Below are 25,932 nucleotides of genomic sequence, written 5' to 3'. Positions count from 1 at the left end.
ACAGATCACTTGTGACAATCCGATTGGTTATCGGCACATTTTTATCAATATTTGGGTTAAGATAGCTTTCTCAGATGGTCAAAAATGGATTGTGATAGGTTATTGGATTAGGGCGAGACTTACATGCGTGAATTGTTGAGACATAAACAGAGCGTATTTAGGTACGTATCTAACAAAGAGATATTATTTTAAATATTTACACGTTCAGACAAATATTTTCACGTAGGTACGGCAATTCAATGCCCTTCTATAATTTATGTTATTGTAATTTGATTTTTATTTTGGTGATCGAGTTGCATATGTCATGATCTATTTAATATTGAAACTTTATCGTGATTGTTTAAATAAGAATTACTGACGCATAGCCTAGATTTCTAATTTGTTACGTAATTTATGAAAAAAATGATTCTGATTTCAAATTATTTCTAAGCAAGTTTTGTTTAAAATTTCTAATAATTATTTAAAAATTGGAATATTTTTCTATACAAAACTGGACAGACGTTTGGCCAAAATCCCACCTGATATCAAGTGAGATGTGGTCTATTATGGGGCACGCTTGTCCAGAAGATCTCTTTTACCGCTTATCATGAATGAGGATTTGCGAAATTAACCTTAGGATAAGCTAAAAACAAATATTATTTATTTATTAAGGAAACTAAAGAAATCTGATGTCTCTATGCAGTAAAAAAAAAAGTAGGACATTCATAGTTTTAACTTATTCTTAAAATAAGCAGTAGAGGAGTGCGAAAAAGGGTCGATATTGGTGGCAGAATCCAAGGTAGAACACATCATGTAAGGCTCACGGAACCCAATGTTCCTGGAGTTATGCTGATATTCAATGGACGGATTTACTTTGAAAGCAATTACATGTAAAAATTGATATAATTTGAAATAAGGATTAATAATGGATTGGCTTATGTTCTGCGAATCTTGACAACAAGTTTACCGTTTTGCGATATAATCTGTGTCACTCGGTCATCGGTCACGATTCGATTGTAATTCTAATATTAGAAATCGACACAGATAATAAATAAAGAGCTATATATCAATATATAAATAAAGAAATATATCAGATACCATTACATGTATGTTTATGAATATAAAAACTAAATAATAATATATCAAAACTTAATTTTTATATTAGTGCGAGATGCATTTTAAAATTTTTAAAATGTATTTTTATATCGATCTGTATTTATCCTGTATTTTTTAATATTGAAAGGGCAGTGTTGAGTAATAAGCAATCCCTTAATTTTAATAAAATTTGAAATATTTTAATTATTATTTGGAATTTATATACTTTCTTATATAAGTGTTAAGTTGTTTTATTTACCTAGGTAATTTGGTTTGTGGGCCATTGTATTAAGCGGTTGTCTGACATCCTTGCTATGAAAAGTTCGGGTCAAATGACATTTATACGGTCTCTTACTGTCATATAACCTTGATATTCATTACCAGTGTCAAGTTGATCGTTTGAAGTATTTGTTTGGAGATGTTTAAAGTCATTCAGGAGAGCAGTGAAAGCGATAAGGCTGCCCTTTGGCCCTGATGTCATCTGTCATCGTTGAACATCCTGCACGTGACAGATGACGTTAACAGCTTGTACTAACTTGGTTTGTAACAAGAGATGGATGTGAGACTCAACTAAGTTTCAGTCCCTTACGTTAAAAATATATTGTATTTTGATATTCGACAGCTATAGTTTGTGCTGTCTCATCTTCTTTTTATCCTCAGAGGTGTCTATGAGTTTTAGACCAGTTTATCTTCTTGGATTGAAATGTATTTTGTTTTCTTGATAATTTTGACTTGTTTTGCAAGTTGATATTCTGTGCTTGACACAGATTTCCTCAATGTGTAGTTTATTTTGAAAAAAAATTCATTTAAATACTGAATATTATAATAATTAGACGAGATCGTCTTATATATGGCAAAAAAATAAAAAAGCATGATACATACGATACTTTGTCTATGGTAGAAGTGCTGTATTGGCACTACTTAATTAAAATTTACTACATAAGCAACTACTCCGGTCAATTTAGACATCCAAGGTTACAAAAATTCGCACTTGGCTGAATATTGGTAGGATTGCTCAATACACTATTATAAAGGAAATGTGAAAAGTCCTCATCGATCCGGCACGTGCAAAAAAATTTACTGGGGTTCAAAGGTCACAAAAACGGGTTTTTCGCGATTTTCAGCAAAATGGTAAGTTTTATCATAAAATTAGCTCAGACAAAAATTGTATATCAGATAATTATCTATAAAAAATGTCTAAATACTTTTTAGACATTTTTTAAAAACGGTGGCTCTTAGGAAAAAAAGTATTTAGACATTTTTTATAGATAATTATCTGATATACAATTTTTGTCTGAGCTAATTTTATGATAAAACTTACCATTTTGCTGAAAATCGCGAAAAACCCGTTTTTGTGACCTTTGAACCCGAGTAAATTTTTTTGCACGTGCCGGATCGATGAGGACTTTTTACATTTCCTTTATAATAGTGTATTGAACAATCCTACCAATATTCAGCCAAGTGCGAATTTTTGTAACCTTACCCCTATTTTTTAGTCTAATTTGACCGGACTAAACGACCCAAAATAGATTCTAGAAACGTAAGTTCTGAATATTAATTTGTCTACGATACCTAAATACACTGTGATATTAATAATATAAAATTAATTCAGTATGACAGAGAAGGAAATGGTTATTGAATATATATATGTGTGTTTACTAAGACATCATAGAACACCACGATTTAGCCTTAAGATTTAACTTAAGACTAGTAAGTAATATAAGTCTAACCTAATTTACTATAAAGGATTTTTAGCTTATTACAGGGATGATACTCTGTTACTGTGTTCTATTCTAGCACTTATTACTAACATGCAAAAACACTAAGTCACAAGTTCAAATAGTTCTGTCCTTTTCTTCTCAAAAGGCCCGTGGTGTCAAAGAGTTGAAAAGCACGACATTCATGTCCTATGTTCGTAACAGCAGTCTTCTTTGTCATTGTAGCGTCGTCCTCTACCGTGCCGATGGAGGCCGTGATTGCAATTACTTTAATATAGTTTACTTGAAAAGAAATTATTATTAACTGAAAGCTTTTACGCAATTGATACCGTCGTACATAAAAAACTGTAGAGCTCTCACCACTTAAAGTTTTCTGAAGCAACTTTAAGATAGCCTCATTATTAGCTAGTTATGATGAGCAGTGTTGGTCTAGTGGTGTCGAGTCTTCGTAGCTTCGATCGGCCGTCTTTATATTGACTTTATATGCCCAATCAATACTAAAGGAAGAAAGCATCTTGAGGAAACCATTATGCCTTAGGCGTCGACGGCATGTATGTAGAAATCCTCACTGGTTTTTTTAAATATAATAAAATATAAGACTGACTTTCAGTCTTCAGGCATTATCTTGTTATCCTATATATTCTATATCTTAGCTACCTTCAGTACAGTCGAACGAAACCCCTTCACGCATAAAGGCCTTCTCTAGCTGACTCTATGGCTTTCTTTCTCCATTCGCTTCCTGCTACCGATTTGAGTTTTTTATCCACCTTTTTTGGGGCGCCCTCTTCTTCTTAGTCCTTTTCATACAGTGGTCTTTAAAGTCCACCGTTGATCTGTGTATCTTGCTATACATGTATACGTTTATATATAAATGCTTCATAAAACAATTGAGAGGTCGTTGAACTGACACGAGATTGTTATGAGTATCAATGAAAGTGCATTTTTCATATAAACGAAAAGAGGTCAAATGATATAGAGTAATATTAATGTTGTGAAGGATTATGAATTTAAGTATTTACTGCAAAATGGTGTTTTAGTTTAAGATAAGAAAATTCAGAGCATAGGTCTGGTTTGATTATTTGTTACTGTAATTGGGAAGTAGGTGATCAGCATCCTCTGTCTGACACGCTGTCGACTTTGGGTCTACGGGAATTTGGTTTCCTCACGATATTAGTATGTGTATATATTTAGTCACGGACCTTTTTCATTATTGTATTTTTTATTATGTAATTTTATATTTCCTCATTCATTTCTTATGTTTTTTTTGTTTTATCTGTTAATTGTATTTATTTATTGTGCACTCTTATTAATTAAAGGTCGATTGTTGGAGTAGGAGTGTTTTTATAAATAAATTTTGTCCTTCACCGTTCGAGCTAATGGTAAATGCGCACATAGAATTCAACAAGTCAATTGGACAGCTGGGGATCGAACCTATGACCTCAGAGTCATATGTATCAATACTTTGGCATTATTTACAACTTTGGCCTACGTTCCACGAACTATTCTGTTGGCAATTTATTAAATACACAAAACAGTTATAGTTATTTAGATAAGCCGGGTGTATCTGCCCCACTCAGGGCCTGTCCAAGATTTACCAGTCACGCGACACGTCACTCTCAAGTGATACCTAAAATTGTTTTTGCGCAGGCAATGACATTTGTTCAAGATGTTTGCCGGTATCTTTACACGTAATTTATATATGTAATACGATTTCAGAAGCATACGTTAATAATTGCGACCCTCACCTCTTTCCACGTATTTTAACAATCTGTGAGGGATTAAAGGTGGCATAATATCCGCCCTTAGCGGGTGTCAGGCGTGAAGCTTAGTGATATCAGGTGGCACTTCTATTTATCGTAACAATAGCATATATAGGTAGAGGCGACAATCGTTTTACAATCCATTTATTATCGTCATATCGGGGGGCATGGCGCAAGATACATTTATGGTTAATTGGGTTTCTCTTATTAAAGAAGAATTTTTACCATGTTTGAATCTCAAAACTAAAGGTATACCAACGCTCGGAGGCTTTATATGTGTGTGTGTTATATCATTCTTTGTCCTGATAAACACTCGTAGCCTTAATCATGGTTATTTAAACCTACATTATTATTCAATATTTATTAACAATAAAACCATGTATAAAATTAGTTATATCTCCAAGAAATGAAAGTAAAGAAAAGTAAACATGAAAACTGCATCTCTGGGTCACGGGATATAGTTTTTTCAAAATGCAGTGTTGGCATAGTAGCTTCTGTATGCAACTCTCATCCCTGAGGTCATAGGTTCGATCCCCGGCTGTGCACCAATGAATAGAAATAATTCTACATGCGCATTTAACATTCGCTCGAACGGTGAAGGAAAGCATCGTGGGGGAATCGTTGCCTTTAGATGCGAGGGCGTGCGTCACGCCCAAAAGACTGATCTTCTTGCCTAGTAGATTGACAAATGATCATGAAACAGATACAGAAATCTGAGGCGTATACCTAAAAGGCCATTGATTTTTTTTAAATTGTCAAAAAGTATAATGTTGGAATTTGGTACTTACTGCCAAATTTTGACAATTAATCCCCCTTAAAGCTTAATGAAAGAGTCGCGAAATAGGGGTTCTAACAACCGTTTTTCATTCATTCTATTATATTTGTATTTCAGGTTGCCGGCATTATCGGTGACGCGATAAACAATACAATTGTTATGGAGTTTGCGTGATACCAGTCGCCATGTGGAAGTACGCTCTGCTGGTGATGTTTGCCAGCGCTCATGGGCTCCTCGAGGGACCCAATGTGTGTACCAGACAGGAACAGTAAGTACTTATTGTACTATAATTTATATGGATTTATACCATTAGTATGGATGCCTGAGAAAGTCAAGGCAAGGCAAGAAAGGTGTAATAACTAATGATATGTTAATTAGCCGAAATATAACAAATGTTTTTGATAACAAAGCAAAAATATCCTATCTAATATATAAAATCTCGTGTCACCGAAGTGGACCGAAGTTCTTCGAAACGGCTCGACCGATTTTCGCGATTCTTAGCGTGCATATCGGCATTGTTGCCTGGAAGAGATCGCTTGTTAGCGATAAAGCCGCCCGTTGCATCCCTTGTAATTTTTATGCATTGTGTAATTTGTGTTTCTTTGCAGCGAAGTGTGAATAAATAAATTAATTAAATCTGTCCTCCACGGAATTATGTTTGTTACGTGAATTATTACTCAATCTGTCAGACAGATTCCGTGACTTCATTTTGTATTGTTAAGGATAATGTTATCTGAAACAACCACAGATTTCATATTATGTTCAATAAATTAATTATTACGTTCATTTAAATGCGTCGGAGTGTAATTACTGACCTTTTACACCACACTTATCGTTTTTCCTTTGATATAAAAATTAATTATTGCGTATTGATTGACGTAACAATGATTCATTCGCATGATGTATTTATTACACGTTATTTAAACTTTAAATACAAAAAATAAATTTTTAGACGATTTAAGTAATATTAAAAAAAAAAATTTTTTACACCATGACTTTAAAAGTTAATTCTAAAGTTCTTTTTTTTTAAATATCTTCAACCAATAAAAATTTATGAATTCATCGTTGGTTGACGCCTCAGATATTACAATTGTGTTTATATTTATTTGTGTTTATTGTTGGGGGAGCTGAGAGTCTATTGTTTTTGTCTCGTACAAATCTTTACACTTTAAATATCTTTTATGGTTATCCAACACGAAGTAATTTCTTTTAAAACCCTTAATCTTTCAAATTTTCATTACGTATGTACTGTCTAATGCAGTGTTTCCCAACGTGGGGCCTACGCCTTAGGTGGATAATGGAATATTTATTGGTAATTTTAATTGCAGTTTTTCATTTTATGTTATAAAAATAAAATACAAGAAAAGAATCTGTTTTACCTTTAATAGAGACCGTAAGTAGTGTTTTTGTGTGATTAGAAATTTTAATAATTCAATTATTTTACGTCAATGAAATGCTTAACATTTGTAATTGGAGGGAAACGGGCAGGAAGCTCAGCTGACGTTAACCGATATAGAGCCGCCCATGCTCGCAAGTGCGTTGCCGGCTATTAGAATTGGTTCTTTTCTCGAGGGACCCTAAGTTGGATTGGTTCGGAAATACTTCAATGGGCAGTTGGTTCCAGATAGTGGTGGCGCGCTAAATCTTGAGAACAGTCTTCTTTATTTGTATCTCACCTTCTTGATCTCTTCCGTTTCTCTCCATTCTACCGGCTTTCAGCTCTGTTATTAAGCGCTAGTAGAATTTCACGAATGTCACGCATTTGTGGAACAAGAAATCAGAGCACATACTCTTGTTGTTTCCTAGAATAGCTACTGTAAATACTGAATGTTCTAGGAAATGCTTTGTCTAATCCTTATTGTAGTAAAAACGGTTGAGTCAGAATTTGTCTCGCTTTTTGTTTGAATATTTAATTACATTTACAGCAAATAGCTTTTTGCATGTGAGTAATACTGGAATTCGTTAGACAATCGTGTATTCAGTTTAGTGATCTTAGCTTTTTCTTCATATGAAAACAGTGTCGCTTATGGTTGGTAACGCATTTGCCAAATAATAATAATAAAGCCCGTTTGATTTCCAACCATGACAAAAAGATAGTATACAGCTCATATTTTTACATTGTATTCATTATTTTATTTATCCTGTTATATATCCTATATCTTAGCGATATTTAGTACCGAGTAGTCGATTGGAACCCCTTCGCGGGTGGCCTCCTCCAGCTTTATCCAAAACTCTGTCCATGGCTTTCTTTCTCCATTTGCTTCCTTTTTTTGGGGCGCCCTCTTTGATGCGAATGGTTCTTGACTTGCCGCAGTTTGCCTGCGAGTTACGGAGGGAAAACAAATAATAAAATCTGATATATAAAGGCCATGCTGATTGCAGATGGTTCAAAATAAAAAAAGTAGCAATGTGGGTATCGGGTAACAGCAGGTGAGCCAGCTATCCGATACCGATGTTATACAATGAAACGGTTATTAAACGTCATGGAGACTTAATAATAATAATAAGTATCGTATTTGCTCATGGTAGGGTTCAATAGCAGTTGTTATCTCATATTAAACAAGACCTATTAAATTATAAGCTGAGCCATAAAAGAAAGCTTGTGTCTTAAATAAGTATAATTAATTTAAGATCATTGTACTTAATCATTGGTGATCATTTTTAGATCGAGTAACCAAGTAGGTGTTCTGCCTCCACCGCCTGACACACGCCGTCGATTTTTTTTGGGTCTATGACGTGTCGGTTTCCTCACGATGTTTTCCTTCACCGTGCGAGCGATTGTTAATTTTCATGTACCTACTTATTATTTATTTCATGACTACATAGAAAAAATAGCATTTTGTTAATTCCATACAATTGTACGGCGTTTAAGCGAAAGATGCACATAAACAAACCTTATAGATATAATAATAATAAAAATTACTTTATTTGGCTCAAAAACATTACATAGGCAACGAATCTCGGAGATACAATATTTACCGTGGTGGTATGTACTATGTTTTAACACTTTATTCCTTAAACACATTACGGTGATTTTTTTACTGTGTTAGAGCATGATGCGCACATGTTTTCAAATGAAATCGCTGAACAATTTCCTTAATTTTGTACTATTTCCGGAAACCGTTATTATAGACGGCTAAGCATAGTTCTACATATGTGTCAAATCTGACGTCGGTACATTGGTTGTGTAGTTTCTAAGACTGTGCATATTATACTGTTATTATTGACGTTAGAAGACGTTTTTAAACACTAACATGACAAAGTTGTTCATCCGACCTCAAACAGGCAAAGATTCAGAGACGAGACCAAGCTGAATTTTAAAGGAGTCATAATATAGAAACTCAAAAAATAGGTCTTAGTTTGTTATTATATACTATCGGAACTCTGTGGAACTATCCATCGATCGCTTATTGAAAAGTATTTTATGCCATTGAAATCTCTAGTAGTAAAAATTAGATTAATATTGAGGGTAGAAAGCGGCCGTTAACTTTTTGTTATTTCCATTTCATACCTTTTCGGTAATTGCAGCCTCCTGCACTTCCATCTCCATCTGGATCTGTTCCTTGCTTCCTCCATTCAAATGGAGTCGTAGTTTGAGCTATTTATATTATATATATATATATGTATAAAAACACTCCTGCCTTAACAGGTGACCTTAAATTGACAAGAGTGATTGAAATTTACAGACGAAAAAAAACAAACATGAAAGAAACAAAATTACATAATAAAAATTACAAGAAATGAACTAACTACTATAGGTACTAACTAATAATATAACTTTTGCCAGTTCACTCAACGGACAATGAAAAAGGTCCATTAACTTATGTATTTCGTTAACTTAATTAAAACACCAAATCATATGTGCCCTTAGTCTAAATCATTCCTCTGAAGATATTGCTGTCAAGATCAGATAAGCTGTGCCTTCAAATACCGTGTGATGAAAGAATGTAGTGACCGCTGGAGAATTGTTACTAATACTAGATTCTTGCGAGTCTTAGCTATCGCGTAATTGACGATCGTTTCATGACGAGTTATCAATGGGGCTTTCATTCTTAGTATTGGTCATTAGCATTGTGATTTACTGGCGATTCATTCTGACTCAGAAGGATTTGTCAATTCGTTTTTAAGCGTCTATCTAGTTCTCATATGTGAACGGTGATATACTATCGAGGATACAAACACTGACCACACTATACACAACGTAAACCTACCTGTAAGAAACCCAAGAACTGCACATCTTCGATGGAGCTGGCTGCACACACGAAAAAAGATGACTCATGCAGCGTTATCTCGCGGCGCGTCGTTACCTCTGATGCGTTTCATTTAAAGCTTGAAGTGCAAGCGTATTTATGCGTACAAATAAATGTAACTTTATCAATTCAATTGTGATTTTCATTTACTTTCTTCTCTATATCCGTGCAAAATATCTATCAAACTAAAACAAAAAATTCTGAGTTATTATTTTTGTTTTTAAATGTTAAGTTTCAGTTTAATTTAGTGTTTTTTATTCATCTTTGTCTTAATGTACTTGCTTGTTTTCTGTTTTATATACATATATTGTTTATCTATGTAATCTGTTTTGGGTTTCTGTATTGTCTTAGTGTTTTGTCTTATAATATGTATAAGTATAAGCAGTTAGATTACTATTAATTAAATAAATAATTAACAAACAAACCTCTAGTAAATCCATTCCATTTTCTGGGCTAGCGCTAAATAGAATACGGAAACCATAAATCAGAACGTAAAATCAAATGGTGTGTCGAATCTTTTGTATAGATCTCTATGTGTTAATCGGATATCGCTACAATTTTCACAGCAATATTACGTCAATACGTTAATGAATACGTAACGAAATTATTCTAAAATTCGTGTAGAGTTTTCTTATCGAAACTACAACATATATTTTAATGCGTAAAAGTCGTAAAATCAGTTCAATTTTAATTTATGAATTATTTAAATATTGATATGGGTATACAAGTTTCCATTTTAGATAGAATTGTTGCAAGGCCATGTCACTTTAAATAATTACTTTGTATGTAGTATGATGAGATGAGATTCGTTGCATAAATAAAAATATAAATCTTTAAAACACATTAATAAAATTGTCGTTTTTATTCTACTCTTACTTCAAGTAACTAACTATACATTGACAAACAACATTAATAATAAAACAAAAGAACATTAAGATCGATTAATTATACAAATCCGCATCATCAGCCATATAAAAATAGGCATGTAAATGTCATAATAATTTTATACTATACTATTATATATCTATATCTTCTTTAAATTTAAACTATTTACCAGTACACTATTTTATCGCGACTGTTTTGTTTTTTTTACTGTTTTTTTTAGTTATACATGATATAGATGTATATATGAATTATATTGATATTCAATTAATGTTTTTGGTGTTGAAGATCGAAGGATGAAGAAGGAAGAAAGATACCGCTGTTTGGAAAATGATTTGAACAGTTATCTAGAGCAACCCATATATATAAAAAATAAATCTGTCTCTTTTACCCTTAATGTGATTTGACAGAAAGGGACGAAAGAGTACTTTATTAAATGAGACTTGGCTTCAATGAATAAGGATGTTTCATTAATCAGTATTTATTAATTCCAGATACGTGACAACTATACGAGTGTCAGAACAACAACCATACCAAGTGAAGGAATACGCGTGGTGTCTCAACGTACCACCAAGATGTACGAAATACAAAGTGATGTTCCGCCAAGTGTATAAAACCCAAACCCTGGTCAAACATAGACCGGTAGAGGAATGCTGCAAGGGCTATGCGCCTGATGCTCACGGGAAGCAGTGTGTGCCTGTGTGCGTGGACTCGTGTGTACACGGGAAGTGCGTCGCGCCAGATACATGTCTGTGTGAGCATGGCTACGGGGGTCCCGCTTGTGATATATGTAAGTACAAATACATATGTATATCTAATTAGAGATGGGTCGCTATCTCGAGCGTAGCATCCCACGCGTTATATTAAAAATGTGTTCATCTGAACATTTTATGACATGGATGATAAATAGAGAGAAAACTTCTTTTGAATTTCAATTTTAGAACCCTTTAGGTACCTAATGTAGTATTGCATGCATTTGTCATTTGTTTTTATGATTTGGCAACAAATTTAAAACTCTTGTTATACGTGAAAATGAACCTAACGCGAGAAAATTTTCGCTCAATGATTTATTATGACTTTCGTCGCTTACTCAGCAACAAAGCTAAGATAGGCTGCGGTTAGCATATCTTAATGAAGCCCCATCTCGTGCCACTATTTACAATTATTTTAACGAGTTCAAGTCCCTATTCGCTTTACGAGCCCTGAAGATGCGTGCGAAAATGCCGTAAAAGAGGCCCCTAAGAAAGAATAGGCCCACAGCTTCTCTCAGAGGTTCAAAAGGCAACTTTCTACATTAAGATATGTCTTGTTCTTTTCTTTCGTGGGTTCGTTTGACTTGCGTATGTCAGGCAAGGTAGTATAAACAGCCGAGTACCATAGGCTGTTTTAGTTTTCAATATGTTAACTACAGCTTAGCGCCATTATCCGTAAACAAGGTATTAATTATAGAATTTAGAGCCAAAACAAGCCAATAGCAGAACTAGCAAAAACATTTTCATTGTGTGTGTCTATTTTTGGCGAAACGGCAAATATTCCTATGTAAATAGTGTTAATTTGTTCCACATTCGGAACAAACGAATAATTGTTAAACGTAACTGTTGTTCCGGTAAAATTGTTTTTGAACAAGAATTATAGCGTACTATTTTAGTTGGTTGTTATTTGAGTTATGCATGATGGACATGGTCAATCCAAAAAAAAGTCAAAACTAAATTAAGTATGGGTAAAGAAGTACACATATAATAAAATAAGTTGAAATAGTAGAATAGAGATGCTGTTGAGTAGAAAACTAGTAATTGTTTTTATTTTTTTTAGGCGATTTCCTGAATTTAATATTTTTTAAAGTTCTAGTTTCTGCTAAAATTCAACCTAAATTAAATTATTAATTTTGTACTGGTTCCTAATTCCATTTAGAGTCTATATATCAAAAGCTACGGATGAAGTAACTGGAAAAAGAGTGCATAGGACATTATATACTCATGATTATGTACATTTCAGCCTGTCCAGATGGCAAATGGGGCAGACATTGCCAGAACGATTGTCGCTGTTTGAACGGCGGCACTTGTGAGCCCTTGACCGGCAATTGCGCATGCGCAATGGGATGGCGTGGGGACGCGTGTGAGAAGACTTGCGCACCGCCAACATTTGGCGACAATTGCCAACAGACTTGCCAATGCAGGAATAATGCTGCGTGTGACCCGGCGAGTGGGGCTTGCAAATGTTTGAAGGGATTTGTTGGACCACTGTAAGTATTTTTGGCTTTTTACTCATTTTTATATTACGCAGAAAAAAAGTATTAGGGCTATTATGGGCGATGGACTTCTTGTTTTTACGGTATTTTGACAGTAAGTTTATAAATCCTTTAGGTAGTTATGACGGTAAAAAAGCATTCAAAAAAATCAAAGAACAACCTATGAACAATGAGGGATCTAACACGGCTGTGGGCGGGGTGCCCGGTTATCTCTTAAAGGTTTATTTATAGATAATAGACGATACTCAAATATAAAATATGCATAAAAAATCATGAAAATTGGCCAGCCCTTGCGGAGAAAATGGAGGTAGTGATGCCAGCTAAATAATAAAATAAAGTAATTAAAGTTAATTCGATACATTGCTCATGATATGGAAAAATTTTAGTGTTTTTGTATTAGGTCAATTGAGTAAATAAATATTTATTTTATTTCTTTGTAGGTAGAACATAAAAAAATATGTAGCATTTTATTTTTTATTGCCTTCAAATGGGTCAATTTTGTCACCTCTTTGGTGGAGAACTTTTTTTTGTAGCAACACTGATGCAATGTCAGAATTCTACAGAATGAAAAATCACAGTAAAGGCTGTTGATTTATCGGCTAATTAATCTAGTTGGCTGCGAAATATACTATATATAAATATAATTAAAAAAATATATATTTCAATTACAGTTGCGAAGAGGAATGCCCCAAAGATGGCCCATGCCCCGAGCGGTGTAAATGCCAAAATGGGGGCAGATGTGACTTCCTAACGGGAGAATGCGAGTGTTCTGCTGGATGGACTGGCGATGTTTGTGCCAACAGGTACTTATGTTAACGTTTATATAGAATTCAAATATATATAGTTAATTTAATAAAATTTTTGCAGTTTAGATATAGGCCTGTTTGTCTGACTCTGGTAGATTGATATTTATTTATTGGGAAACCAAACAGATACATCCTTATAATAAAAACAAAGTCAAAAATAAAACACAATACAAACACATTGGATGCATCCACAACAGGTTACACTTATACAACCATAAAAATAATACATGACAACAACACACATAATAGATAGATTGAATTAATATCAAAGAAAAATTATCTTAAATTAATGTATTAAAAATCTATATATTTCAGATGCCCAACGGGAAGATGGGGAGAGAAATGCCAGAAAACCTGCAGTTGTGCTAATGGAGCTGGATGCCATCATGTCACGGGACAGTGCCAATGTGAGGCCGGCTTTACGGGCGATAAGGTAATACTTTAATATAAAACATTTTTTTTAAATAATTTCATATTTGATAAAAAAATGTAACTAAAATACTCTTTCGTCTTTCTCACTCAAATAGTTTACGCTGCAATTGAAGGCGTCATATTCAAAACAGTACAATTAGACTACTTTTTTTCTTATGTAAATGAACGCTCAACTGATGTTAAGTGACAACGCCTTCCATGGATACTCTCAATGGCAAAGGGCTCGCGAGTGCGTTTCTAGAATTGGTACGCTCTTTTCATGAAGGACCCTAAGTCAAATTGGTTCGGAAATACTTCAGTGGGGCGCTGGTTGCACATAGCGTTGCTGCGTGTGGCAAAAATTGCTTTAAAAGTGCTCAGGGGTAGAAAGACGGACTCTGCTCTGAATGTGAATAAGATCACACTTAGGAATGTCCGAGTCTGTATCATAATAATTATATAAATTTAATTATGTATGATAATTGACTTAATTGATATGAATCTGACTAATAATGTAAAATCTAAACTAAGATAAATTTGCGCGCCACTGTGTGTGGCAGAATATGCGAACGACTGACAATTGTACCACCTTGACATTTTGTACCATATTCGTGCAATGAATAAATTATTATTATTATTATTATTATTATAGAAGTTGATGTTTATCCACAGTGCCTAGAAGCGTGTTCGCTCGGCACGTACGGCGTGGACTGTGCGGGCACGTGCACGTGTCAGCACGGAGGTGAATGTTCGCCACGGGACGGGTCGTGCACGTGCAAGCCGGGCTGGAGGGGCGACTGGTGCGAGAGACGGGCCTGCCCCGACGGTCTGTGGGGCCCACGCTGCGACCACCAGTGCGAGTGCAACCCACACACCACTGATATGTGAGTATTTCCTTTAAATCTAGTTGGATTATTGGAAATGAAACTTGTTTTTTTTTAAATTTATTTAAAAAACAACGAAATTTTATTGGACTCAGAACTGAATACTTAAAGGTGAACGTAAAAATTTCGAATCTATTTTTTTCATCTCTGATCCTATCACAAACATGTAATGACTAGATCAAAGGTAAAAATTCAGGTCCATTAATTACTTGATTGATATTCACTGATTTTAAAACTGACCTAGTTTGGACGGATCTTCCACGTTAATTCGTAAACATATCACAATAATGTAAAGAATTTAATTCAAAAATATTCTCATAACTCTTCGTTACTCCAATCCTTTAAGGTCTCTGCAGTGAGGCTATAGAATTCATCCCGTCAATATTCGCATAGCTCCTTCTCTATCTTCTTTTAAACTCTACTGTATTGCCTGTCCACAACGTATACCGTCCATCATAGTCCACCTTACTTCCGTACTGATATGAAATTATTGTGATTCATGTGTTCTTTTTCTTTTTCAATTGATAAAATGGGGACGTTATAGATGTGATCCGTGGACCGGGGCCTGCGAATGTGCAGCCGGTTGGGACGGTGAAGCTTGTTCCAGACAATGCCCGTTCTATATGTACGGGAAAGGATGCCGCTCCAACTGCAGATGCGAGAATGGCGCCCTCTGCTCGCCTGTTAATGGTAATTTTTGAATATTTATTATTTTGCATTTTTGTTTGTATTTTTGGTAAACCCTTTTATATGTTTAAATAATATTTATTGATTTGTTCGTTAATGTTTGAACCTTTTTGTACATATTATGTATTCCATATTTGACTTTTCTATGTATCTTTTTTGTTATATACAATGTATGTTAGCTGTAGGATTATAAAATAAATAATTACATATTGATCCATATAAAAACCCCTATAGGCTCCTGTCTTTGTCCGCCTGGCTACCGGGGCGTGCACTGTGGCGAGGCCTGTCCATACCCACTGTACGGCGACAACTGTGCTGATACTTGTCAGTGTATGAACAACGCTACTTGTTCCCACGAAACGGGACAGTGTAACTGCCCACCCGGGTAAGTTTTCATTTTTGGTCCTTCGAGCCGGAACATTTTAAATTCCTGCGAAACGTTTTTTGTTCAATGTTTATATCTAAACTATAAACGTTTAAATTAACAATTTACGGCTTAAATACATTTATCTATTTTGATTTGGTACTGTATTCATATTTTATTTTTAGATTTGATGGATTGAAATGTGATAGACCGTGTGATGGAAAAACCTTCGGTCTTGGTTGTCGTCAGCGCTGTGAATGCGACAACGATGCACCATGTGATCCTGTTACTGGTATTTACTATGTTTTTTACCTTTTAACTCGTTATTCATACTCGCTTACAAAAAAATATTAATATAAACTGTTCTTAAATAAGCTGGTGTTTAAATACGTTTAATTATTAAATAATAATATGCTATACTCCGATTTTTAATTCACTGACAGCTATCATTTTTTTACATATCAAAGAAGGCGCACATTTTTCAATTTCAATATGAGTCTATAAATACTTTTTATTTGTTGGTGAATGTTTCAATTATATTAAGTATGGTGCTCCACAGTAAAAGTAGTTTAACGGCAAGTGATAAGTACGTCCCTTTTCACCACAAACAGTAAAAAACGCACAAGTTACGATATCATTTTATTTTATTACAAAGGTTTACTAAACCTGGAATTAGTGGGCAGCCTAATAAAACAATAAAGTAATTAAAGTTAATTCGATATATTGTTCTTGATATTGAAATATTTGTTATTATTGTTTTAGGTCACTTGAGTAAGTAAATATTTAGAATTACCATTTTGTAGGTAAAACAGAAATACGTAGCATTTTTTTATTGCCCTCGAATGGGTCAAAGTTATCCCTTTTCGGCGGAGAACTTTTTCAGTAGCAACACTTATGGAATGTCAGAATTCTATGAAATTAAAAATCAGAGTATAATCATAAACTAATAAATTATTTGCAATAAACATCAATTTTTAAGATGTGAGTTTTTCTAAACTTGTCACTCCAGGTCCTTCTTTATGTGTACATTTATTACCTCTCTGAGTAAATAACTATATTTATGTAGTTTTTCATTACATCCATACACTAATAGGACATTTTAATATAAAATATTTCAATGTAGGTGAATGTGTTTGCGGGCCGGGTTACGAAGGACCAAAATGTTCGCGACGCTGCCGTTCGGGTTTCTATGGAGCGAATTGCTCCCTCGAGTGTTCGTGTTCACCGCACTCGCGTGGATGCCATCATGTCACCGGACAGTGCATCTGTGAGACTACTTGGCGAGGTACGAGTACTATCTTCTAGAATATTTCAAAACCATACGATTCTATCAATAGGCAGTGATTTCTAGAATAGCTCATGGCTAAATTAGCTTTTATAAACTCTTGCTTAAATACGTGAAATACACGCGGGCGGAGGGTAGTTTGAAATAAAAATATATCATAATTGTGTAGTACCCACTTTGAGGAACTCACATTTTCAGTACACTAAGCGAAATGAAAAAAAAAATTTTAGAACTTTACATCGTATTGAGCATCACAACATAATTTAATCATTAAAAATCATTGACATGCAACTCTAGGTCTCACTAGGAAGATAACTTTAGGTATGTATATATATGATAATTCCGTCATAGCTATTGTATTTGCATAAACGCACTTGCTTCCTGCAGCTAGTGAATTCTAACGCTATATATGCCGGTTTGATGGTAAGATATTTCTTTTATGTATTAGGAGGCAAACGGGCAGGCTTACCTGTTGCTAACTGATACTGCCGCTCATGGACACTTACATTGCCAGAAGGCTCGCGCAAGTGCTTTGCCGCCTTTTCAGAATTGTTTTTTTTTTAATGGTACATCACCTGATGTTAAGACACTCAATGCCAGAGGGCTCTTACGTACGCTCTTTTCTTGAAGTACTCTAAGGCCGAACCCAATAATTAATTCACAATCTGAGATTGAAAATTATCTGAGATCAGACCGTGACAGTAGAGCGATCTGCATCCCAATAACCAAACCCTATGAAGACAATCTATTTTTGGCGACGGATAGACTGCACTCTTTGCTCTTTGTCGTTCCATTTTTTCGAGTTTACACTCATATTTGATAATCGATATAAGTTAATAAAACCGTGCAAATAATACTTAAATAAACATTAATATGTTTAAAATATATCAAATAGCTTTTTAAATATTTTAAAAACTGGTGTAAGTTAATATCTTCAGATAGGATATTGGCACAGTTGAAATGTCATTTTCATACAAACGTCTATCCACGTACACTGATCCGACCTACCGTGGATAACTTCTATCGACTGTTGGCTATTACAATCAGTCGATTGGTTATTGCACTCTTTTATCAATATCAATTTCTGTTAAGATAGCTATCTCAGATGGTCCAAAATTGATTGAGATAGGTTACTGGGCTTGGGCGTTAGTCGAACTGGTTCGGTAACATCAGTGGGCAAAGTTCACTGGTAACAAACATCACGGATAGAAAATATACAATAACATACTAAGTCTAAACTAATCTTTTATAGATATCATCAAGAATACGATTTCGTCTGATATCTGCAGTGTTAGAAACGAAGAAAATCAGGCGAATAAATTGAAAATTATAAAATTGAAAGATTTTTATATCAAAAATTTAAAACAAAGAGAGTCGAATTTAAAATACCATACACAGTGTTTATCTATGAAAGTTCCAAATGAAATCAAGATACGAGATGTGTATGAAGTTGTTAATAAAGCGATTAGAAGGATTCATGCGTCGAAATTTAAATCTGTCATTGCTATTGTGGATTCTTTGGATTTAAATGCGAAAACCAAAATATCTCTGGCCGTCATGCACTATGGTTAATAAATAATAAAAAAAAGTTTAATGTTTTTTTTTTCTGATTAAAACAAATTGCGTAAATGTTTTGTGTGAGTTTTTGTGTGTTATTAAAACATAAATCAATCAGTAGTCTACAACGTTTGTAGTTTCTCAGGTGTCTGTATCTGTTTCATGATCATTTATCAATCTAATAGGCAAGTAGGTGATCTGCCTCCTATGACTGACACACGCCGTCGACTTTTTTGGAAGACATGCCGGTTACCGGTATTTTCCTTCACCGTTCGAGCCATGATAAATGCACATATAGAAAGAAAATCAGTCCAGTGTACAGACGGGATTCGAACCTACTGCCTCAGGGATAGTCACACGTTAGGCCAATACTGCGATTTATGTTATTATATATCTACATTAAATAACAGTTATAGATACAAAAAATACTATTTAAAGTGGAAATTAACATAACATGTGTTTGTATGACGCACACGTTATCAGTATGGTCGATTGTTTTAGGGTTTCTAAAATTGTGTAACAAGTGCTATATCTAACATAGTTAATATTCATATATTAAACATGTATTGTATTTCATAATTAATAAACACTTCTGATGTAAGCCTCACGGTTGCCCATATTTCCAATATACACGATGATTTACACATTAAATATGAGTTTGTTAAATCAGGTAATTTAATAAATAGTTGATTTGTATTATTAATATTTTAAAAGTACGTAAAACAGTTAAATTTTATGTATATTTCATTTAGTTTTGTAAATAATAGTTCTATTGACAAGCCCGTGATTGGTTGAGTTTTGTCGACTCGTGGAAAATGTCAGCGTTCTCTCGAGCGTTCATTGGTTAAGAGTAGAACAAGAAACCGAAGGGCTAGGTTCAGTAGGTAGGTCCTAGGCCTGAAACTAAAATGACCTGAAATTAGTGTACATCTACCGTATCTATTGTTGTCCTCTATATAACGATATGCTCCATTACTGGCTGGAAGAGGTTTTTATACATGCGTTAACTGTAAGGATTTACATAGAAGTCACTCATATATATAATTTAAATAATAGGTGTACGCTGCGAAACTCAATGCCCTGAAGGCCGATTCGGGGACCAATGCAACGAGCGATGTTCGTGCGCCAACAATTCATCGTGTGACGCCTCAACAGGGAGATGTGTGTGCGCAGCCGGTTGGCAAGGAGACACTTGTGACCAACCCTGCCCGCCCGGACGGTATGGCGTTGGTTGTGCCCAATTGTGTCCTATGCAACAGGATGGTAAGTTTATTATTTATAGGACTTATTACTACCATGCTAATGTCAATGACCTTATAGCCTAGTGGGGGTAGGAGTTTAGAATGTCATCAATACTTTTTTGGGTTTAGATTCTGGTGTGGGTGTGGGTTAAAAAACAGGTCAGAGAAGTCAAAATATGATAAATGGTCAAATACAGAATGGTATCATTTTACAGAACATTAACATTGTTGTCATTTTTTCATTCCTGGTTTAAAATCAGCAGAGATTTCCAAATCCCATCTGGAAAAACCAGCCTAGGAGAGGTTGGTTTTGGAAATGTAGGCACCTTTCACTCGATTTATTTGTGAATATAATAAACATTACATATCCAGAGATTGATGTATTCCGAAGTGCGCTTATCAATTTAAAAGCAAAGCATCAAATGCCTATCTGATACCTAATCACCAACCACCACAATACTAGTGTAATCTAAAATTGGAAGTGTAATATTAATACATCATTTTTTTTAACACTTTTGTATACCATATATCTACTGTACATGTAGCAGTAAGTTGTAGTGAACTTTACTTAATAAATAAGAGAGAGGCGCGACTTATATTCTATGAAGGGAAACAGCGAAGAATTGAAGATATACATACATTGAATTTAAAAATAATGTTTTTCTCTTACGTTATACAATATTGTCTCTCTCGGTGAAATCATGGTTTTGCTGTAATGCAAAGAGATAAATGTAGAAATTAGATATATTTTTTTTGCTTATTCATAATTAGTATACCAACTCTATATTTCAACTTTCTTCTCAAGTGTGTTCTTAATAGAGCAGTCACAGTTGATAGTTTGGTGTCTTCTCTTGACAAGCCTATGCCAATCATCAGGTCTGCCTTACTCGTCCATTTATGGATATAGCGCGTTCTCGATTCGATTCAATACTGTTGATAGAGTTGCGTAGATTTGTATTGCGCGAGCTATTGAAATGAAATACGAATGTTTTCTGAACACGATTTCAAAACATTGTGTTTTCTAAAACATTTCAGGCTTAAACAAGTTACGTCAGCCTTAATGATTACTTCTTACTCAAATTTCCTGATGTGGTTATTTTATTATGAAATATATTTCGTATAGACGGTTTTGTATTTATCCAAAACTCTGCGGGAGGCCAGCAATTTGTGTGTGGACATCGAAGTCAAAGACACCATTATGGGAAAGATGTGTCAGAAGTTAAAATAAATCTTTTCGGGTAAGGGGGAACTTGAAGACACGCTCTCCATTAGATCTAGAAAGCCTAAATTTTACAAATTACGCACATTAAACTAGTTTTTCAATTGCTTGTAATGTTACTGTAGCATCATTAAAAAGCGTCATCATCATATTATAAATCGATGGCACATCTGGGGTCTGGGCCTCAGATTCCTGTGTCTGTTCCGTGAACAATACAAGAAGTGCATAATTAATGACCAAAAAGACTTACTGCGTTTCGTTAAAAATTTCCTAGTCATTTATCTCTAAAACCTAATTATATATGTAATTGGGCCATAAGAATTTTCGAAAGGCGTAAACGTAAACGCTGAAATAGACTTTGACGATTATAATATTTATCTAGGCAATATAACATGCGATCCTGTGACGGGCAAGTATACGTGTCCCAGCGGGTTTACGGGCGTGGCGTGCGAGTATCCGTGCCCGCTCGGAACGTACGGCCAAAACTGCGAACAGAAATGTATATGCAAGAATGGGGCGGACTGTCATCATGCTACAGGTTAGTAATAAAGTTTGTCAAAGATATATTTACTATGTGTAATGGTAAACAAGGTGTAATGTTTGCAGCTCCTTACAATTTTTTGTCAAACAAAAAACTTGGCGATAAATAGAGTGGTGGTGAAACTATTACCAGTTCTTCTAGTCCGTTTTATGACCTTGATTTGAGAACTGGTAATAAATATAAAATCAATCAATAAGTAATTTTAATTTTGAATTTATATAAGTTTGCGATTTCATTTCCATAAAACCGAATGTTTTATGGACTAACATTCTTAAATAATTACACGTGTTTGCGTTTGCAAGCTATTCTTTGAAAATTAATTAGATCTGAACCCTTTAGTTTTTCAGAAATTGTAATATAACATTCTGGTTTCCGAGAATGTCCAATTTGTCGACATCACTTATATTCTTTAAGAGGTGTGTCACTTAGTTTTAAGATCACGTAAATATGTCAATTTACAGATTTTTGTTAGTCGAGCCTAGCATCCCATTTATTTTATGTTATAAGCTCGTTTTGAACAATTAAAGACGGTTGTCACTTAGCTTCGAGTAATGAGTTTCATTTATTGGAACTTAATTTAGTGACTTCGAGTGTGTTTTTTACCAGGTGAATGCCAATGCCTTCCCGGCTGGCAAGGGCCGACATGTGCCCAGGCCTGTGGGGCTGGGGCATGGGGTGCAGGCTGCACTCAGCCGTGTCGTTGCGCAAGAGGCGCTGCCTGCAGACCCAACGATGGCTTTTGCAGGTGCCCTCCTGGCTTCACTGGAGCCCTTTGTACGCAGTGTAAGTATAAGAGGGTATTGACGTCTGTATATATTTCATTTAGCTTGTTGTTAACGGGGTTTGTTCCCGGTTGTTAGCACCACTCTCAAATTATATACAATTTTAAATAATATGTGTTGTGTTTTTGAAGTGAAACTTCTTTAGGCGTATGAGGGTAAAATTTTTACGGAAGTAACGTCACGAAGATGTGCAGCGCTTTTGTTGAAGAAAAGGGAGAGAGCATTTGAGACCGATTGAAAGAGTGAGATCAGAAAAAGACGCTTTTGGTTGATGTGATTCATTTAGTAGTTACATATTAGAACTTTAGGTGGTAATTCTGTCGCATAACGACTTATGTAGTAAACGCAGATTTTTTTATTTATGTATATTATCATCAGCACGTATACAGTGCGTAAACAGAGTGAATATAGATATACAAATACATGGACTAATTATATACTAGTACATGATCATCTATTGGGGTTTATACCTTAGTAATAATTTACAAAGAATTTTCACTTCCGATTTGTGAACTGTGCACGCACGCACCTTTTTTAAATGTCATCTTCACTATTCAATATCCACTTCAATATCCATTTTTAAGTTCTTACTTTAATAAAATAATATGTTTATTTACAATTACAAAGTTAATGTATTAATTTTTATTAAATAAATAATCAAATATATTTTTTTAGTCTGTCCCGAGGGATACTTCGGTGATCACTGTATGGAGCCATGCAATTGCTCGTCTGAAGGCAACTGGGTGTGCGACCCCGTACATGGGTGCATCTGCCACCGAGGCTACATTGGGGACAATTGCGACATACAGGCCAGTGATGCTATCAAAATTGAACATAGTGGTAAGATATATTTATTACATAAGTGTTAGGTATATAACATAAAAATTGTGACAATCATATTTATAACACTAACAAACGCAAACTCGCTGTTCCCACTAATACGTTTCTGTAGTAAACTACCAAGTGATGTGATACATTTTTAAAATAATAAAATTAAGAAAATTATAAAAAGGAAGCTCTCTAGGAAAAAAATAACTTCGATATTTTATTCGAATTAACACCACTCGAACTCAGTATAATTGCAATCAATAAACAATATACCGGATAAGTAAAAAAGTCGCTACATATCTGCGTACGACGAATTTATTGCGTGGAGTGAAGAGAAAAAAATCAAATATTGTTTAATTAAATTGCTTAATTTTTTCGCAACTGTATTAAAAATAGTCGTTCAGTACACGTGCGGAACCGTCATTGCAACGAGTTCCGACGAATGTCTACCCGAGCCGAGGCGCAGCCGAAGGTGAGGGCTTTCCGCACTTGTAATGAAATATTTTTGACTTTCTGTCTTGGTCTCTGAAAAGAGAAACTATCTGAGCTCCCTGTACGCACTTTCCGCCAATTGTTTTTTAGCTGCAGCAGGTCCTACTCTGACGATGCAGCGGTGTTAGTTTTTAATCCTTTTTGCAGAGGAAGGCTCCAACAGTGGTGCAATTGCTGCCATGGTGGTAGTGTCACTGCTGTGTGTGGGTGGTATTGCTTTAGTGCTTCTGTACTATCGGAAACGAGTGAGATTGCTCAAGAGGGAGATCGCTCATGTGCACTATACAGCCGATCCTAATGTGCAGCCAGGTAATTATTTTAGTGATGAGTTCTATAGATTCATATAAATTTGTTTTGCTTTTTATAAAACTTCTGGTTATGCACTTCTTGCACTCATCATTTTTTTATCTATTTCTTTTCTTACTAGGGTTGCCTGGAAGAGATCGCTTGTTAGCGACAAGGCCGCCCGTTGCAACCCTTATAATTTATATATATTGTGTTATTTGTGTTTCTTTCTAGCAACGAAGTGTAAATAAATAAATAAATAAATGATTTTTTATTAAAAGTACAATATTATATATTGAGAGCAGTGTTGGCCTAGTGGATCCAGCGTGCGACTCTCATACCTGATGTCGTAGGTTCGATCTCCGGCTGTGCACCAATGGACTTTCTTTTTATGTGCGCATTTAACATTTGCTCGAACGGTGAAGGAAAACATCGTGAGGAAACCGACATGTCTTAGACCCAAAAAGTCGACAACATGTTTCAGGCACTGGAGGCTGATCACCTACTTGCCTGTTAGATTTAAAAATTGATTCAGAAATCTGAGGCCAAGACCTAAAGAGGTTGTAGTGCCACTGATTTATTTTATTTATATTAATTATTGTTGTAATTTATTTGAAATACTTTCAGAACAACAACACTTCGATAACCCAGTATATTCGTATAATAACTCAACGCGTAGTGATGATTCAACGACTTTACTCAACAATACAATCATAAATAACTTGGGGCCAGCAAAGTTGACAAACACCACCATGGAGAAACTTCGAATGACCGCTTCTGGTTCCAATGGAAGTGAGTTTACTTATATACCATTAAGTAGTGATGAAAATACAGCGAACGCGCCATTCCTAAGTTATCCTACAGAAAACGTTTGTGTTGTTCAGCTTCTGAATTATACAGTAATAATAAATAAAATAAAAAATACTTTATTTGACTCAAAAAAATTAAATGTTTTACTTTACATGTTTTAAACATACACTAGGCATACACATATATATATATTTCCTACCCTGTATAGTAGTACAATAGTACTTTTGCCTTCTATGTCACTATTGTAATATTATAGTCATTTTGTGCGTACACTTGTCGGTAGGCATCGACTTCTTCGTGAGTTTTTAAGTTTCTATATTTAGCTTTTTTTAAAAATAATGAACTAACAAAAATAAAATAAAATTAGTATAAACGTACAGAATAGTAAGTTTATACATAATGATGGATAATTTTATCTGAAAAAAAAAATTGGCGCGCTTCGCCAGTCTACGGTATTCTGAATATTAGCCTCCAGGACAATACCTCTTAGACGTGTGAATAATTGTACAATAATTTCCAGCGTACGACACCATGTCCCTCAAGAACAAAGACGCTGATTCCACCAACCCCAACTTGTACCACTGTATAGAGGATGACAAGTTGGACCACGTCTATGATGAAATCAAGCATAAAGAGGGTTATGGTAAGCATTTGATTAGCTTTTATAGGTAATAGATTATATTAAAGAAAAATATAAGTGTCGCTGTGGCAAGTATCATATTACCATCTCTTTCTATCTTATGCTTATAGAAAGGGAATAAAAGTGTGTCGATTTCGATCATTGACTGTGAATATATTCTGGGTTTTGGTTGCTGGAATTACTTCTATTTAAAGTCTAATTAAACTAAATTCCAGGATTTTACGAGTACTTCACATATATACCACTTTATATACTTCGTCTATGATTTCTGAATCTGTTTCTTGATGTTTTTCTTTTAATACGCAAATAGAAAGATCAGCCTTATGTGCCAGACATTGCTTTCCACCATATGTTCATTACCTACACAGTCCATTGGCACAGCCCTGAACCTAC

General features: G+C 34.7%; 1 protein-coding gene and 1 long non-coding RNA gene across 3 annotated transcripts in view; one reads left to right on the top strand and one right to left on the bottom strand.

Annotated features, from left to right (window-relative positions):
- LOC110992570 (protein draper) overlaps positions 1–25,932 on the top strand; it is a 34,617-nt gene that overhangs the window by 4,983 nt on the left and 3,702 nt on the right. The window contains exons 2-18 of the mRNA XM_022258444.2: positions 5,445–5,595; positions 10,954–11,249; positions 12,455–12,701; positions 13,379–13,510; positions 13,829–13,946; positions 14,597–14,808; positions 15,353–15,498; positions 15,730–15,880; positions 16,045–16,151; positions 16,983–17,144; positions 19,758–19,964; positions 21,544–21,699; positions 22,309–22,485; positions 23,160–23,324; positions 23,952–24,113; positions 24,717–24,881; positions 25,420–25,542. Of these exons, the coding sequence (XP_022114136.2) occupies positions 5,513–5,595; positions 10,954–11,249; positions 12,455–12,701; positions 13,379–13,510; positions 13,829–13,946; positions 14,597–14,808; positions 15,353–15,498; positions 15,730–15,880; positions 16,045–16,151; positions 16,983–17,144; positions 19,758–19,964; positions 21,544–21,699; positions 22,309–22,485; positions 23,160–23,324; positions 23,952–24,113; positions 24,717–24,881; positions 25,420–25,542 (2,809 nt within the window). The 5' untranslated portion in view covers positions 5,445–5,512. The remainder of the gene's footprint in view (positions 1–5,444; positions 5,596–10,953; positions 11,250–12,454; positions 12,702–13,378; positions 13,511–13,828; positions 13,947–14,596; positions 14,809–15,352; positions 15,499–15,729; positions 15,881–16,044; positions 16,152–16,982; positions 17,145–19,757; positions 19,965–21,543; positions 21,700–22,308; positions 22,486–23,159; positions 23,325–23,951; positions 24,114–24,716; positions 24,882–25,419; positions 25,543–25,932) is intronic.
- On the bottom strand, positions 20,046–20,971 carry LOC123689861. 2 transcript variants are annotated; one of them, XR_006750731.1, is made up of 2 exons: positions 20,719–20,971; positions 20,046–20,652 (listed from the first exon to the last, which is right to left on the bottom strand). It is a non-coding gene; the product is annotated as an uncharacterized LOC123689861 (long non-coding RNA). The 2 variants fall into 2 exon arrangements; XR_006750730.1 differs by having other exon boundaries at positions 20,723–20,971.

Source organism: Pieris rapae, chromosome 2 (assembly GCF_905147795.1).
Source record: "Pieris rapae chromosome 2, ilPieRapa1.1, whole genome shotgun sequence".
Taxonomy (NCBI): Eukaryota; Metazoa; Arthropoda; class Insecta; order Lepidoptera; family Pieridae; genus Pieris; species Pieris rapae.
This window is presented reverse-complemented; position numbering and strand designations above follow the sequence as displayed.